This window comes from Manihot esculenta, chromosome 3, assembly GCF_001659605.2.
Source record: "Manihot esculenta cultivar AM560-2 chromosome 3, M.esculenta_v8, whole genome shotgun sequence".
Classification (NCBI taxonomy): Eukaryota; Viridiplantae; Streptophyta; class Magnoliopsida; order Malpighiales; family Euphorbiaceae; genus Manihot; species Manihot esculenta.
In genome coordinates this window covers 14,814,449-14,828,506 of record NC_035163.2, presented here as the reverse complement: position 1 = coordinate 14,828,506, position 14,058 = coordinate 14,814,449, and the positions used below count along the sequence as shown (strand labels likewise).

The following is a 14,058-nucleotide window of genomic DNA, read 5'->3' as shown; positions in this document are numbered from 1 at the left end:
AAGGAAGCCACCCTCCCAGAAGAACTTCAGATGGTTACAGCTATTCATATGGGAGGAGTGGTAACCGTCAGCGAAATTGTCAGGACAACTGGAATACATATGGCCATTCACGTTCTCGATGGTAAGAAGCTCATGGCAGTCCTGGGATTTTGTGCAAATAAACATTATTTGGCATTCAAGTCGCCTTATTTGGATCGATTTGGTCGGATCAATATAGTGGCACAAGTTTTGCAGTGGGTCTAAGTAATTAGTACTGGTAGCAGTCGCCTTGGTCTGTTAACCAACTTTAGCTCCGGAATGGATCAAATAGAAGGGACTGCCATATCTCCAAGAATCATTACTCCTATACATATCTAAAGCATTTTGGGTCTTATACAATATGCAAAGTTGACTACTATATGACTTGCAAAGTTAATGAGGAGTGTTTGTAAAGTTAGGAGTTGGATGTGGGAGGAGAATGGCCTGTTATCTACTGGACTCAAATTCTTGCATTTCGACATCGTCAGGAACACAGAATATAAAAGAAAATGATTGGAAAGTCGTACATTTGTTATTGATACAATTCGAATGTTTAATTGTCATTAACTGGTAGACTTGCAGCAGCCTGGTTGCTGTGGCACGAAGTGAGAGCATATGATGAAGGAAATAAAGAGTACATACTCCTTTATTTTTTTTTAAATTGAGCCTGTGTTATAATTCATATACTATGATATAAAAATTGGTTAACCATGAATAGTACAATCACAATTGTTTTTTAATATTGTTGGTTTACATATTTTCCCCTTTTTCTTCCATCCAGCTCTCTTTTTTGGGTTTTTCTTTTCATTCTTTTTAGAACATTAAGGTGGCAAAGAACTAAGAACAATGCTGCGCTGAACCAGTTCTTATCCCATATGGCTTTAGAAGCTATGCTATGGCCTGCTGAGTTACAGGATCTATAAACTCGAATATTGCTGAATTTCTAGAGGAATTGGTCCCTCATTTATGGCTTGAATGACTCCCAAAGCATCTCCTGCCACAATTAAATCATCCAAGCCTCTGTTTATTGCAAATATCACTACGTCCCTGCATGCCATTGTGTCACGGTTTCAGATTTTAGCAATCGCCTGGAACCGTGCGGCACTTGACTTGAACACCTTCAAGCCAAGTCAGCCGTAAGAATCACCCAATATCCTGTGAATATGAATACCCTGATTAGTCAAGGTTATATAAACGAACAACGAAGCCAACATACAACATTCCATTAGAAGCCTCACAGTAGGCACAAAAGATAAGAACTGAACATGGAAATTCATGACCAGGCTACTTATTTTATTCCAGGGGCAAAATGGTAATTATACATTATCATCAATGCAATCGTTACAATAATTTTCACCTCCCTTGTAGACAGGGGGGACGGTCTACAAGGAGTGAAGGCACAACTCAGGATATCCGTAGGCCTACGGTAGCCAACTGGGCCCAGCCCCAGCTGGTGGCCAACTAGTCACTCCCCCCTAAAGAGCCTTAAGAACAACTTGGCCCATGGCAGGAGGAGACATCAACATGTCTCATATGACACCCCCCCTAAAACAAATACATGGAAAGGAATTACAACAAATTGTCTCGGCCATTATCTTCCTACTAATTTCTACTATTTTATCCTAATATTGCTTTCTAGGAATTCCAATGTTGGAAAATTACAGTTTTGGTCCCTGAAAACTCTATGACCCTGACACTCCCCCACTTAAACGGTCGACGTCCTCGTCGACTGACGTTGTTGGGGTTCTTCAATCTTCGAGTCCGACGCTTTTATGCTTACTCACAGTGGGATCTGACCCCAGTCCTGCTTGATTAAATTGTTGGGCAGCCTTAATCCTTAGCTTGAAATGATTCCGTTCTTGGTATCTCTGTGAACTGCTGGTTCTTAATGATGATGAAACTACAAAAGCTCTATCTTCTAGCGGTAAATGTTCTGCCATTGATTCCTTAGTTTACTGCATATGGTGCGAGAAAACTGCTACTTTACTCCTTAGCATGAACTTATTGCCTGAACTCATTGATCACTAGTTCTTTTCTCCCAAATCTGTCTCGCCATTACTCGTCTTTAATTGTCGACCTTACTCCTCGCCTCAAAAGCACGACCCCGTCGGGCAACAAATCTATCCACCTGCATACACTCGTGCCACACGACATCGTGATTAACCTGTAATAGTCTCATAAGAAAGATTAGTACCACGCACGTCAGATTGAAATACAAATTAGTATAGCAAATCATCTAAAATACAACCCATTACAACTCAACCGGAGTGTCAACCGCACTTGACTACTAAGACTTGAACTGCTTTTACCCATTCCCTTGACATAACACCACGTTATCCCACTTGCAGCGAAGCTCGGTGAATACTCCTAAGAAATCGGTATCCCCATTGTCAATAGAGATCTCTCCACACTCTCTTTTCCTTTTGTCCGTTTTACAGTCCTCCCTTCATAGGCTCCAGTATTATGCTCACTTTATCTCCTTTCCCTCTCTTCCTAAGAATGTAGTTAATGCCAAATGCTTACAAAACGACACACATTACACACCAAATAACCACGACCACTGAACCCTATGAGCCGCAGAAGACTACTCAAAACAGCTATTAAGATTGACTATACATAAAGCAATTAATATCATCATTATGATTCAACAATAAGAAATTACTAGAAGATACCCCCTTTATTATGCCGCTTTCATCATAGCTCCCAACATTGACTTGCCTCACCAACTTGGCTTAGGCAACCTGTGCTTCTCGACCTATCTCGGTCCTCCTCCACGTTGATCCACTTGTGAGAAATTTTGTTTAGCCATGAGGTCTCTTTCCTGCTCAACAACAAGGGTAGGACTAAATTTGTCCTTTTAATTACACCTTATTTTCCAATCCTCTTTTTAAGGAAGTTATACCCTGTATGTTCACAATATCTGTTAGCACCAACTTGTCAAGTCCCACATCACAAGCAACCTGACTCAATAATACACAAAATATCTCAGAATAAATGAATAACTAAAAATGAAGTAAGACAAAGAAAGATATCAGGAAACACCAAAGCATTATACTCGTCTCATGATGTGAGAGAGTTCCCTCTTGTTAAATTCCATTCTCTCGTACTGAATTGTCATTAAGGATCTCAATCTCTCCTCATTACCTTGAGCCCCACACTCCTTTGACTAGCCCACTGGTCCTCACTTTTGCTAGTTTCCACTTATCTTCCTTCTTTTGTCGTAGGACGAGTGAATTACTTTTTCACAACCCTGTTGCTCTCAATGGAATTTGATACCACTCTAGCCCAATGTCACCCTACATGCCTCTTGGTTGTCTGATCAAAAGGTTCACTTACCTCAAAGAGAATGAACATGTGCTCGGCAATCATAGTTGGTTGGCACCTATCATACATTGTTTCATACTCTTGTAATTATTACTTTCCTTTTTAGTGTATGCCCTTCCTATTTTGATGCTCGTTTTCTGTATTCTTATAAAGGATATGTTTTTGAGAGATGAGGCAATTACCACTTTTGATCTATCACCATCTCATCCACACTAGTGTTTCACAGGGATCCCTCAAGACTCTTCTTTCTGCACTAACAATGCTGCACAACATGGCAAGAGTTATAGGAGCAATAACTTGCTCACTACTTACGCACCAGGATCAAGTCATCTATAGGAGAATATCATAACAGTTGATAACCATGATACTCATTTCTCATAATCACCACATTTATTTATTTTGTTCCACTTACTCACAAACAGATAATACTTCATCAAATGCTACTTTTTGTCGAGTTTACTCTTGCACCCCCTCATGCTGGATAGCCACTAGTTTCTTCTTCACTACTCTCAATTACCTCTCCTTTATCAAGGAACAATTATTGGACAATACAGAGATAACTTGTGTCTTTCTTGGGAGACGCCACACCCATTAACGTCTCGGATTCACTATAAGGAGGAATTGTGAAGTCCATCTTGCTTTTCGATGTCCTTGATTAAGTGAGTTTGTCAAAGGATATGCTCACATTAATCCCTGCACTCAAGTTGTCTGCTTTATCTCTATTTCCTCTCTTAAAGTCCTCCATGAGACTTTAAAGATCTCCTCCTCCATTCCATGTCCCTTATTTGACACACAACTCGCAGAATATTTCCATCATGCTTGATCCCTTCACGCGAACAATACTACCTTAGACGAGGAGGAACAAGAAAGTACAAACAACCTAGAGTTGACAACTCTATGATTTATACCTTATGTTCCCTCCTCCCTTACTCACCAAGTCCTTCCAGACCTTCGAAGCATTTTTGCCCAGGCAATTTGTGGAATAATATGGCTTTCTTCATAGAGAACACTTCATACTGCTTAGTTATGCCACTTTTATGTCATCCTATTAATCACATTTCAGATCGCTCCCCCACTTACTGCTTTAGCCCATCTTCTTAGGCGGCTATCAATTAGATACCAGAGTTGAACATCTCTTTTAACTCCTTGGTAATAGAATCCACTCAATCTTAGTCCCCCTTTGCTCTGCACCATATTCCTCCAAGTTTTGACCTTATCCAGGAAGGTTTTAAGCTCATCCATGTCTCTTGAATTTGTTGTCACAATCCGCTTACTCTATTAAAATCAAGTGCCACATTCTTTTGTGTTAGCCATATATGCTAAACAATTCCTTTATGTACTTTCCTTATGAACACTTTGTTGGAGTTTACCAACTCTCTTGAATAACGAATGTTACATTCTTGTAGTAAAATTGAAGCTTACCATTTCATATCCCTTTTCTCATGTCCAGTGGGAACGCTCTCTATCCATAGGACTTTACAATTTCATCCTTGGAATAAATCTAGCTTTATAGTTCGATCACATAAATGTTGTTCTTTATATATATGCTCCATCCCACTTCCCAATAATATTAATAAATAAGTTCATATTAAAGAGAAAATCATTTACCTTCATCCCACGACACGGATTGAGGTTCTGGGATTCCACCCTTGCCTACTTCATAGGCATTAGCTCGTAATGCACGCCCTTGATAAATGTTCCTCTGGTTCACTTCTGAAGTATTGCTCATAGTCTCTCCTATGTTATCTTTAATATTCTTGCACCATTCCTGCAAGCAAAACAATACATGAGAGGCTTTTGCCTCACTTTTGTCTCAGGAGGCCTCTTGCCTCAATTCTATCTCAGGAGGCCTCTTGCCTCAATTATGTCTCAGAAGGCCTCTTGCCTTAATTCTGTCTCGTGAGGCCTCTTGCCTCAATTATATCTCAGAAGGCCTCTTGCCTCAATTCTGAGTGGAATGGTCTCGGGATTCTCAGATGGCCTCAAGCTCTATTGGCTCATCCTCCCCCTTACCACTATACCCTGAGGTCATTACTCCCTCCCCAAGGGCCACTAAAAGGAAGTAGGTAACACCTAGTCATTACCCTCTCTCCAGAAGACATTTCCAATGGAGTGTGCAGTACTAGGCCATTACCTCTCTCCCAAGGGTGTCCCTATGGAGCGTGCAGCACCTCTAGTTAATATGGCCAGTCTAGCCCGAAGGCTCATGCTTTTGTCTTTTTTTGCCTCATAGTGTGTTATTACTCCTCGTAGCTTCATAATTGGGAGGTCAGCACCTCCCCCTTTCACCACTTTATGCTCAAGATCACCCCACTGAGTGTCATTCGCCTGAAAGAGGTTTTGGATGGCCTGAATCTCTCGCCAATTTGGCCATCATAGCCAACAACGTTCATTTTTTTTTTCTTTCTTTTCTTTCTAGTGCCTCAAAGCACTTCTAACCAGAATCAATCTCCAACGCCTTCTCCTCTTAAGTGGTATAGACAACCAACCAGGCAGCACGATTCTCACCCTTCCCTCAATGGTGTTCGGGCATATGCCAACTTCGTCATTCCTTTATATTGCTCGCAGATCTTTTTTTGCTCTGATACCAATTGTCACGGTTTCAGATTTTAGCAATCGCCTGGAACCGTGCGGCACTTGACTTGAACACCTTCAAGCCAAGTCAGCCGTAAGAATCACCCAATATCCTGTGAATATGAATACCCTGATTAGTCAAGGTTATATAAACGAACAACGAAGCCAACATACAACATTCCATTAGAAGCCTCACAGTAGGCACAAAAGATAAGAACTGAACATGGAAATTCATGACCAGGCTACTTATTTTATTCCAGGGGCAAAATGGTAATTATACATTATCATCAATGCAATCGTTACAATAATTCTCACCTCCCTTGTAGACAGGGGGGACGGTCTACAAGGAGTGAAGGCACAACTCAGGATATCCGTAGGCCTACGGTAGCCAACTGGGCCCAGCCCCAGCTGGTGGCCAACTAGTCACTCCCCCCTAAAGAGCCTTAAGAACAACTTGGCCCATGGCAGGAGGAGACATCAACATGTCTCATATGACACCCCCCCTAAAACAAATACATGGAAAGGAATTACAACAAATTGTCTCGGCCATTATCTTCCTACTAATTTCTACTATTTTATCCTAATATTGCTTTCTAGGAATTCCAATGTTGGAAAATTACAGTTTTGGTCCCTGAAAACTCTATGACCCTGACACATTGCCATGCATTCCAAAACTAGCCATGAATAATCCTGCAATTTCAATCTAAACCACATCGTCTCTACCTGCCACTGCACTTGCTCCTCTTCCTTTCTCTCCTCTTATTGACAGCATCATCAAAATTTACTTAGAGATAATGGTTCTAATATCTTGCAATTCATCTTGAAGACCCGGGCATTTCTACTCTTCCACAAATGCTACGACAGGAAAATCAATAACTGAGTCAAGAATTTGCCATCAGGTAGAATTTCCGCCAAGGATTCTTGGAGCCTGATTTAACTGAATATCTGCCTTGTCTGTTATAATGTCATATCAATTTGTCTTCCCTCTGAAAAAAATGTGAGGAATAGAATCCCCGAAACTTTGGAATTCAACCATCATTTTTATGATCAATGACTTCTCTTCATCCTACCTACCAAAGGATGCTCTCTATCCCCATCATAGTCTATTGCTAGAAGTAACTGCAAGTAAGGATGAGCGAAAGAAAATATTTTCTTTGACTACTCGAGAGAGAAGATTGGATACTAAAGGTTTGTCCCTCTTTACTTAGCCAGTAACCAGTAGAGCCATATTAAAGCCCTCCACCTTCTTTAGCTTTGGGTTCATACATTTTAGATCATGACGTCCAACGAACCTTTTTGCTTATTAAATTGTTGGTCCTACCAAAAGTTAGATAGCATACTAATAATTCTTCTATAAACAGTGGAAGGAAGTTTAGAACATAAACCAACAAAGCTAAGGTTACAGATTTATTTTTTCCATCCTTGGGTAATTATAGACTTATTATTGATGACCATTTTTAAAATTTTAAAACATTCAAAATCAGTTTAGAACGTAATCCAATCCAGCAAAGTCATAAATAATATGTGTGATACTTTTAAACTGTACCCAAAAAATAAATCTCAAGAAAAAAATTAAAGACCCTAATACCTATATAACAAATTAGACTTGTAGAAAATAGTTGTCGTTTCTTTTATTGAACAGGAGTGTTTATATACAAATTATAAATTTTTATTAAAATAACAAATCATTCTCTTAAAAATTTTCTATTTATCGGTTAGTATCAATTAGTTTTATGATTTTGTAGTTTATTTAAATTATGTACAGAGTTCGTATTTACATTTACAGGTTTAACATGTATGAGAAATCTTGAATTTTAATCTCTTAATTATCGATTTCTATTTCAAAAAAAAAAAAAAAACATATTGTATTTAATTTTGAAATCTAGAGGTGCTGCTTAGTTGAATAGGTAGAAGGCACGTGATATTTTGGCTTTGTTTCTCTATGAAAATCATTTCACTATTTTGTTTCTCTTTTCTTCTGTTTGCCTTTGTTTTCAACTTGTTGTAAGTTTGTTTTCAGCTTGTTATCATATGGCGATGAAACATTATTATAAGCTTGTTTTTAGCATCTTGTCACCCTATATTCCATTCGATATATACATCTCCTTTTCATACCGAAAGTGTTTTGGGGAAGTTGGGCTCTCTTGCTCTTCAAGAATTTTTCTTTGGCATGGGGACTTGAAAGTGAGCTTCAAAAGATTAAAGAGAATTTGAAAGTCATCAAACCCGTGCTTTTGGATGCAGAGCAGCAGCTGTCGCAAAATCCTTGGGTAGAGATTTGGCTGGAGAATCTCAAACAAGTTCTATACGATGCAGAAGATGTGGTGGATGATTTTGAATATGAAGCCTTGAGAAGGAAAGTGACTCGGAAGGTACGCCGATTCTTTTCTAGCCCTAATCCACTCGCATTCCACTTTAAAATGGGACACAAAGTAAAGAAAATTAGGGAGAGGATAGATAAAATCGCAGCTCTTAAGTCTAAGTTTGGTCTGACTGAGCGGATTTTTCATAGACATGTGATTCATAAGAAGAGGGAGATGACCCACTCCTTCATAGATGCTTCTAATGTCATTGGGAGGGAAGAAGCTAAATTTACCATCATTGAAATGTTGTTGCAATTTGTTGATGGTGAAAATGTTGTCTCCATTATTCCAATTGTTGGACTTGGAGGTCTTGGGAAGACAACACTTGCTAAATTGGTGTACAATGATCAAAGGGTAGCTACTCATTTTTGAATTGAATCTATGGGTTTGTGTTTCAAATGTCCTTGAATTAGATAAGGTGGTTATTGAAATTCTCAAATATGCATGTCTTGGTCAGAAATATGTAGATATGGATATAGACCAACCACAGAGAACTTTGCGAGAGACTTTAAATGGAAGGAAATATTTGATGATCCTAGATGATGTATGGAGCGAGGACCCCAAAAATGGCTTGATCTGAAAAGTCTGCTAATGGGAGGTTCTAATGGTAGTAGAATAGTAGTCACCACTCGTAGCAATCGTGTTGCTGAAATTATGGGCACAGTTTCTCCGCACAATTTGAGTCTTCTCCATCACCAACATTGTTTATCTTTGTTTTTTAAATGTGCATTTTAAGTACGAGAAGGAAAACAAAATCCAAATTTTACAAGAATTAGGGGAGAAATAGTGAGAAAATGCAAAGGAGTTCCTCTAGCAGTCATAACTTTAGGATCGTTGCTTTACTCTATAACTGATGAACGTGAGTGGGAATTTATAGAGATAATGAGATATGGAAATGAGAGCAGAAGGAAAATGATATATTGCCTGCTTTAAGATTGAGCTATGAACATTTAACATCTTACTTGAAAAGATGCTTTGCATATTGTTCCATTTTCTAAGGATTATGAGTTAGTAGACATTGATTTGGTTTATTTATGGATGGCAAATGGACTTGTTCAATCTTCCAATGAGAATCAAGAGTTTGAAGATGTTGGCTTGCGCTATTTTAAAGTGTTGTGTTCTAGGTGTTTCTTCCTGGATTTTTCTGAATATGGTGGTAATGTTAGATGCAAAATGCATGAACTAATAAATGATCTAGCATTATCCATCACACAAAATGAATACTCAATGTTTATCGGCAGCACTCAACAATTTGCCAAGAGTGTTCGACATGTATCTTTTCCTTATCCTGAATCACTTTCCAAAGTTGTTCCTAAATCCTTACAAAACTTGGATTGCATGCGAACCATTTGTTGTATAAATGAAAGAAGAGAGGGAATAAGTAGTAAAGTGTTCATTAGGACATGTTTCTCAAGATTTCAGTACTTGAGAGTACCATCAAAAGACTCCCTAATTCAATATGTAAGTTACAAAGCTTGCAAGATCTACTACTATTTGGATGTTGGAACCTTAAAGAGCTGCCCAAAGATATAAAGTACATGATTAACCTTAGATTGCTCTGGGTAACTACGCATCAAAAGTGTTTCTCAATGGGCGGAATAGGTTGCTTGAAGGCTCTTTGATCTCTTTTCATTACTGAATGTCCGAATCTGGAATATTTGTTTGAATATATGCTAGGTCTCAAAAAGCTCCGAAGATTGGCCGTCTCTAGTTGTAGAAGTTTGATCTCTTTGCCACAAAGTATAAAATGCCTAACAACATTAGATAGTCTTTGTATTGAAGATTGTAAAAACCTTGATTTGAGAATTGAGGAAGGAGAAGACGCTCAATTTAGCCTACACAAATTAGAGTTAAGAGAGTTGCCAAAATTAGTGGACTTTCCACAATGGCTTATTCGAGGATTTACTAATACTTTAAAAGTGTTGGAAGTTGCTTACTGTGACAACCTCAGAGAATTGCCAAATTGCCTACAGAACATGGCGTCCCTTCAAGAGCTCCGATTCATAGATTGTACCAAGCTAAACAATAATCTTTTATGAAAAGTAGGTGAGAGTTAATGTATAATACTATGATCCAAAAATACTTAACAATTTGTGTGTTATTTTTAATATTAAGAATTACTCGATTTTTAAACCAAGTAGATATATACTCTTTTTAACAAATTGAACGTATCATCACCGAATATTATTTTCTTATAAGTTTCAAAAAATATCATAATTTCTTGTTCAATGTATTAAGAAATGATAATTTTTTTTTGTTAAAAATAATTTTTTTTATTAACTTTTCGATTATACTCATGACAACATTAAATTTTATTTTATTTTTTTAAAAATATATTAAATTTTATTAAATATTAAGAAATAATTTGAATACTCATTAAGCGATTTGTCATAAAAGAATCATTGTTATAAAGTACTTGTGGAATTAATTTTTTATTTTTTTTTATTTCTGTGGAATTAATTTTGGTGGATTGATTGTGATTTCTTGATCGATTTATAAGCAAATGAGTACTCTGATCGTCTCAAAATCATTTCTATTTTGCTTTCTAAATATTGAAACATGCTGATTTGACGCTTCAAATCACAATCACCATTTCTATCAGCATAATTCAAGAGGACATTTGCGTTGGTAGGTAGAGCATCACACTTTTGAGGAACCTTGTACACTAAATCACGGTGGACCAAAGATGATTATTTCTTTAATCTGCTGGAAAATATCCTGAAAAGTAGGTGGATTTTGAACTAAATCGAAGAACCAATCAAAAAATCGTATTGAATCATATCAAAATAAAAAAAAAAATTAATACTACAAAAATTAAATTATATCAAACTAAATTTGTATTTTGATTTTGCTTTTTTTATCAAATATCGGAACTGACCGAACTAAAATGGTACTTAAAAAATAATATTATATATATATTTTAAATAATTTTAATAATATTATAATTATATAATTTCAATAATATATTTTATATTTTCAACATGATCTTATAATTTACATTATTAATTATATAAGGAGTACAAGTTAGTCGGTCATCTTATAATTTACAAAGCATTTGTGGTATTTTCGTTAATCTAGACAACAAAACAAAACAATTTTGTAACAATGCTTTCAATTTTAAACACATCTAACCAATAATTTACAAACAAATTGAATTCCCACAAGCATGAAGCATTAGCTCACTCAACGCAAGATCAACTTTATGCTAAAAAAGATGCTTTTGAATTTAAAAATAAACCATGTTTCTCATAATCAATAATTTCTCAACCTCTGCTCTACTAGATTAACCCACCAAAAAGGATTATCACTACAATTATTTGCGGTAGCAAACAGATTCCAAATAACAAAAAATGACAACAATAAATCCTGCAAACTTTTGGAATAACTTCATCGTGCAGCTTGTGCATGTGCATGTTCTAAAAGTTGACCGACTAATTTGTAAGTACGGCCCGATATTGCCTTGGTGTGATCTATCAACTGTTCATACCTGAATTGAGGGAAATTTTCAAATTGCATTTTAGTCGTTAAGAAAAATAAAGAAAAGAAATCAACACACATAGATATAGAGTGCAAAAGAATTATAACAGGAAAAGATAAGAGCAAGATAGAAGGCACTGAAAAATACTAGACCAACACAAGTGCTATTATTTATGAATCTATCTATAATCTTGCACATTGGGCTGATTAGGCTCCATGATAACAGTTCCTGATTGTGAATCAATCTTAGCATCAAGCTTTGAGTTTCTAATAAGATTTACAATCCATCTCTCGGCCTCCTCATAATTCAGGTTCAATTTCTCAGCAAGGACTCTGCATTTGAACAGTTAATTTCATTTAGCAAAATAAAGGAAAGGAACTGTAAAATTGTTCCAATTCCCTAAGGTTTGGCATGATTTATTTTGCAATAGAAGAATTTAAATAAATTCTTACATTTTAAATGAAAATTTTTAAGTTAAAAAGAACTGAATTTCTTTCTTTTCAATCAAGAAATTTAAAATCAATTAAATTGAATAAAATTCTTGATTCCAAAAGCAAAACTTCACTAAAAGCATCCAGTATGCACTTACCCCATGTTAATACGTTGATGTATACGACAATAAGTCTCAAAGATAAATAGGCGAGCATTTTCAAGGAACTCATCTCTCATAGGCACAGTAGAAAAGTTGATGTCTTCAACTCGTTTTCCTAGGAATGGATCATTTAAAATCACCTATAATGTAGCAACAAGATATATAACATACAAAAATGACTCAGCTCAGAAAAACTAACGATTACATCTACTTTTATAAAGTCTTTGAATTGGGGTCGTCTCCTTTTGTTGACCATGAATGCAGTTGATAGGTACCTCAAAAGATGTTAATACGTTGATGTATACGGCAATAAGTCTCAAAGATGTTAATACGTTGATGTATACTTTTATAAAGTCTGCTTTATATATTTTTTTTCTTCTTCCGTCTACACCACCTAGCTAATCTTACTGTACTTTTTCTGCACGCTACTCTTTCTCTACTCTCCTTCCCGCCGCTTCTTCATTAGGGTTTTTCCTCTCTATTCTTCTTCCTCATGATGGACCCAATCACATTTCTCTTAGCAGTGTTGCTCATATTAGCCTTGTGTCATTTTCCTCCATATCATGTTGCATTTACCTGTTGAGGAGGGACCTGAAGAGGTCCCCTCATTTCCTTCCTAACAAAGTCAGCTCCCCTCCTCTGCTTTCTGTCACCGTCAGCTCCCCTCCTTTCTAACAGGGCTCCTCTAAGTTAACACCATTAACTAATAGGTAGGAGGACTTCTCAGTGAGCCCTGAGTTAACACCCATAGTGTTAAATCAGCCTAAGGTTCCTTTTATGTTCAGCCCTAATCGAAACCCTCCTGAAGCTCCAAGAGAGAAAATTTATTGCCAAAATGCTTCCTCATCTTCCTTTCCTCCACAGCCACGGCCTGAAGAGTGTGCTTTTTCTTCACAACACCCATGTACGTTGGGATATCTCTTCAGTTTGCATGATAGGATGCTTTGGTCATGAAGGGAATGGAGGTTTATTTGTAAAGAGGTTTATTTTGTACCAGGGAAATGAGGTTTATTTTGTACAAGGGGAATGGGGTTTTATGGTCCTCAATTCGATGAATTTGTATTGTTGTGTTTTTCATGTATAGAAGAACTTTTTTGTGTAATTGATAATATGTTTCTTAAAGGAATGGGGGTTTATTTTGTATCAGGGGAATGAAGTTTATTTTGTACCAGGGAAATGGGGTTTATTTTGCACCAGAAGCTCCCTTAGTTGAGGCTGGGACTCACTATAAAACCTCATACTCCTGGGTTATAAACCCCATTTCCCTGGTACAAAATAAACCTCATTCCCCAGGTACAAAATAAACCCCCATTCCCTTAAGAAACATATTATCCATTACATAAAAAAGTTCTTCTATACATGAAAAACACAAAAATACAAATTTATCAGATTGATGACCATAAAACCCCATTCCCTTGGTACAAAATAAACCCCATTTCCCTAGTACAAAATAAATCTCATTCCCCTGGTACAAAATAAACCCCCATTCCCTTCTTGACCAAAGCATCCTATCATGCAAACTGAAGAGATATCCCAATGTCCATGGGTGTTGTGAAGAATAAGCACACTTTTCAGGCCACAGCTATGGAGGAAAGGAAGATGAGGAAGCATCTTGGCAATAAATTTTCTCTCTTGGAGCTTCAGGAGGGCTTCGATCAGGGCTGAACATAAAAGGAACCTTAGGCTGATTTAACACCATGGGTGTTAAC

General features: G+C 37.0%; 1 protein-coding gene across 1 annotated transcript; it reads right to left on the bottom strand.

Annotated features, from left to right (window-relative positions):
* Window positions 1–11,482: 11,482 nt before the first annotated feature.
* LOC110607975 (eukaryotic translation initiation factor 3 subunit E-like) lies at window positions 11,483–13,253 on the bottom strand. Its single transcript, XM_043955062.1, has 5 exons — window positions 13,148–13,253; window positions 12,926–13,020; window positions 12,347–12,489; window positions 11,952–12,089; window positions 11,483–11,766 (listed from the first exon to the last, which is right to left on the bottom strand). Exons 1-5 carry the CDS (start codon window positions 13,251–13,253, stop codon window positions 11,667–11,669), a joined length of 582 nt encoding a protein of 193 aa, XP_043810997.1. The 3' UTR covers window positions 11,483–11,666.
* Window positions 13,254–14,058: the final 805 nt, after the last annotated feature.

Coding starts and splice junctions, on each gene's coding strand:
- LOC110607975 (XM_043955062.1), bottom strand. CDS start 13,253: ATGGGTGTTGTGAAGAAAAAGCACACTCTTCAGGCCGTGGCTGTGGAG. Junction 12,490..12,925: donor TTCAGGTCCCTCCTCAACAG/GTAAATGCAACA, acceptor GCTACATTATAG/GTGATTTTAAATGATCCATT. Junction 11,767..11,951: donor GAGCCTAATCAGCCCAATGT/GCAAGATTATAG, acceptor CCCTCAATTCAG/GTATGAACAGTTGATAGATC.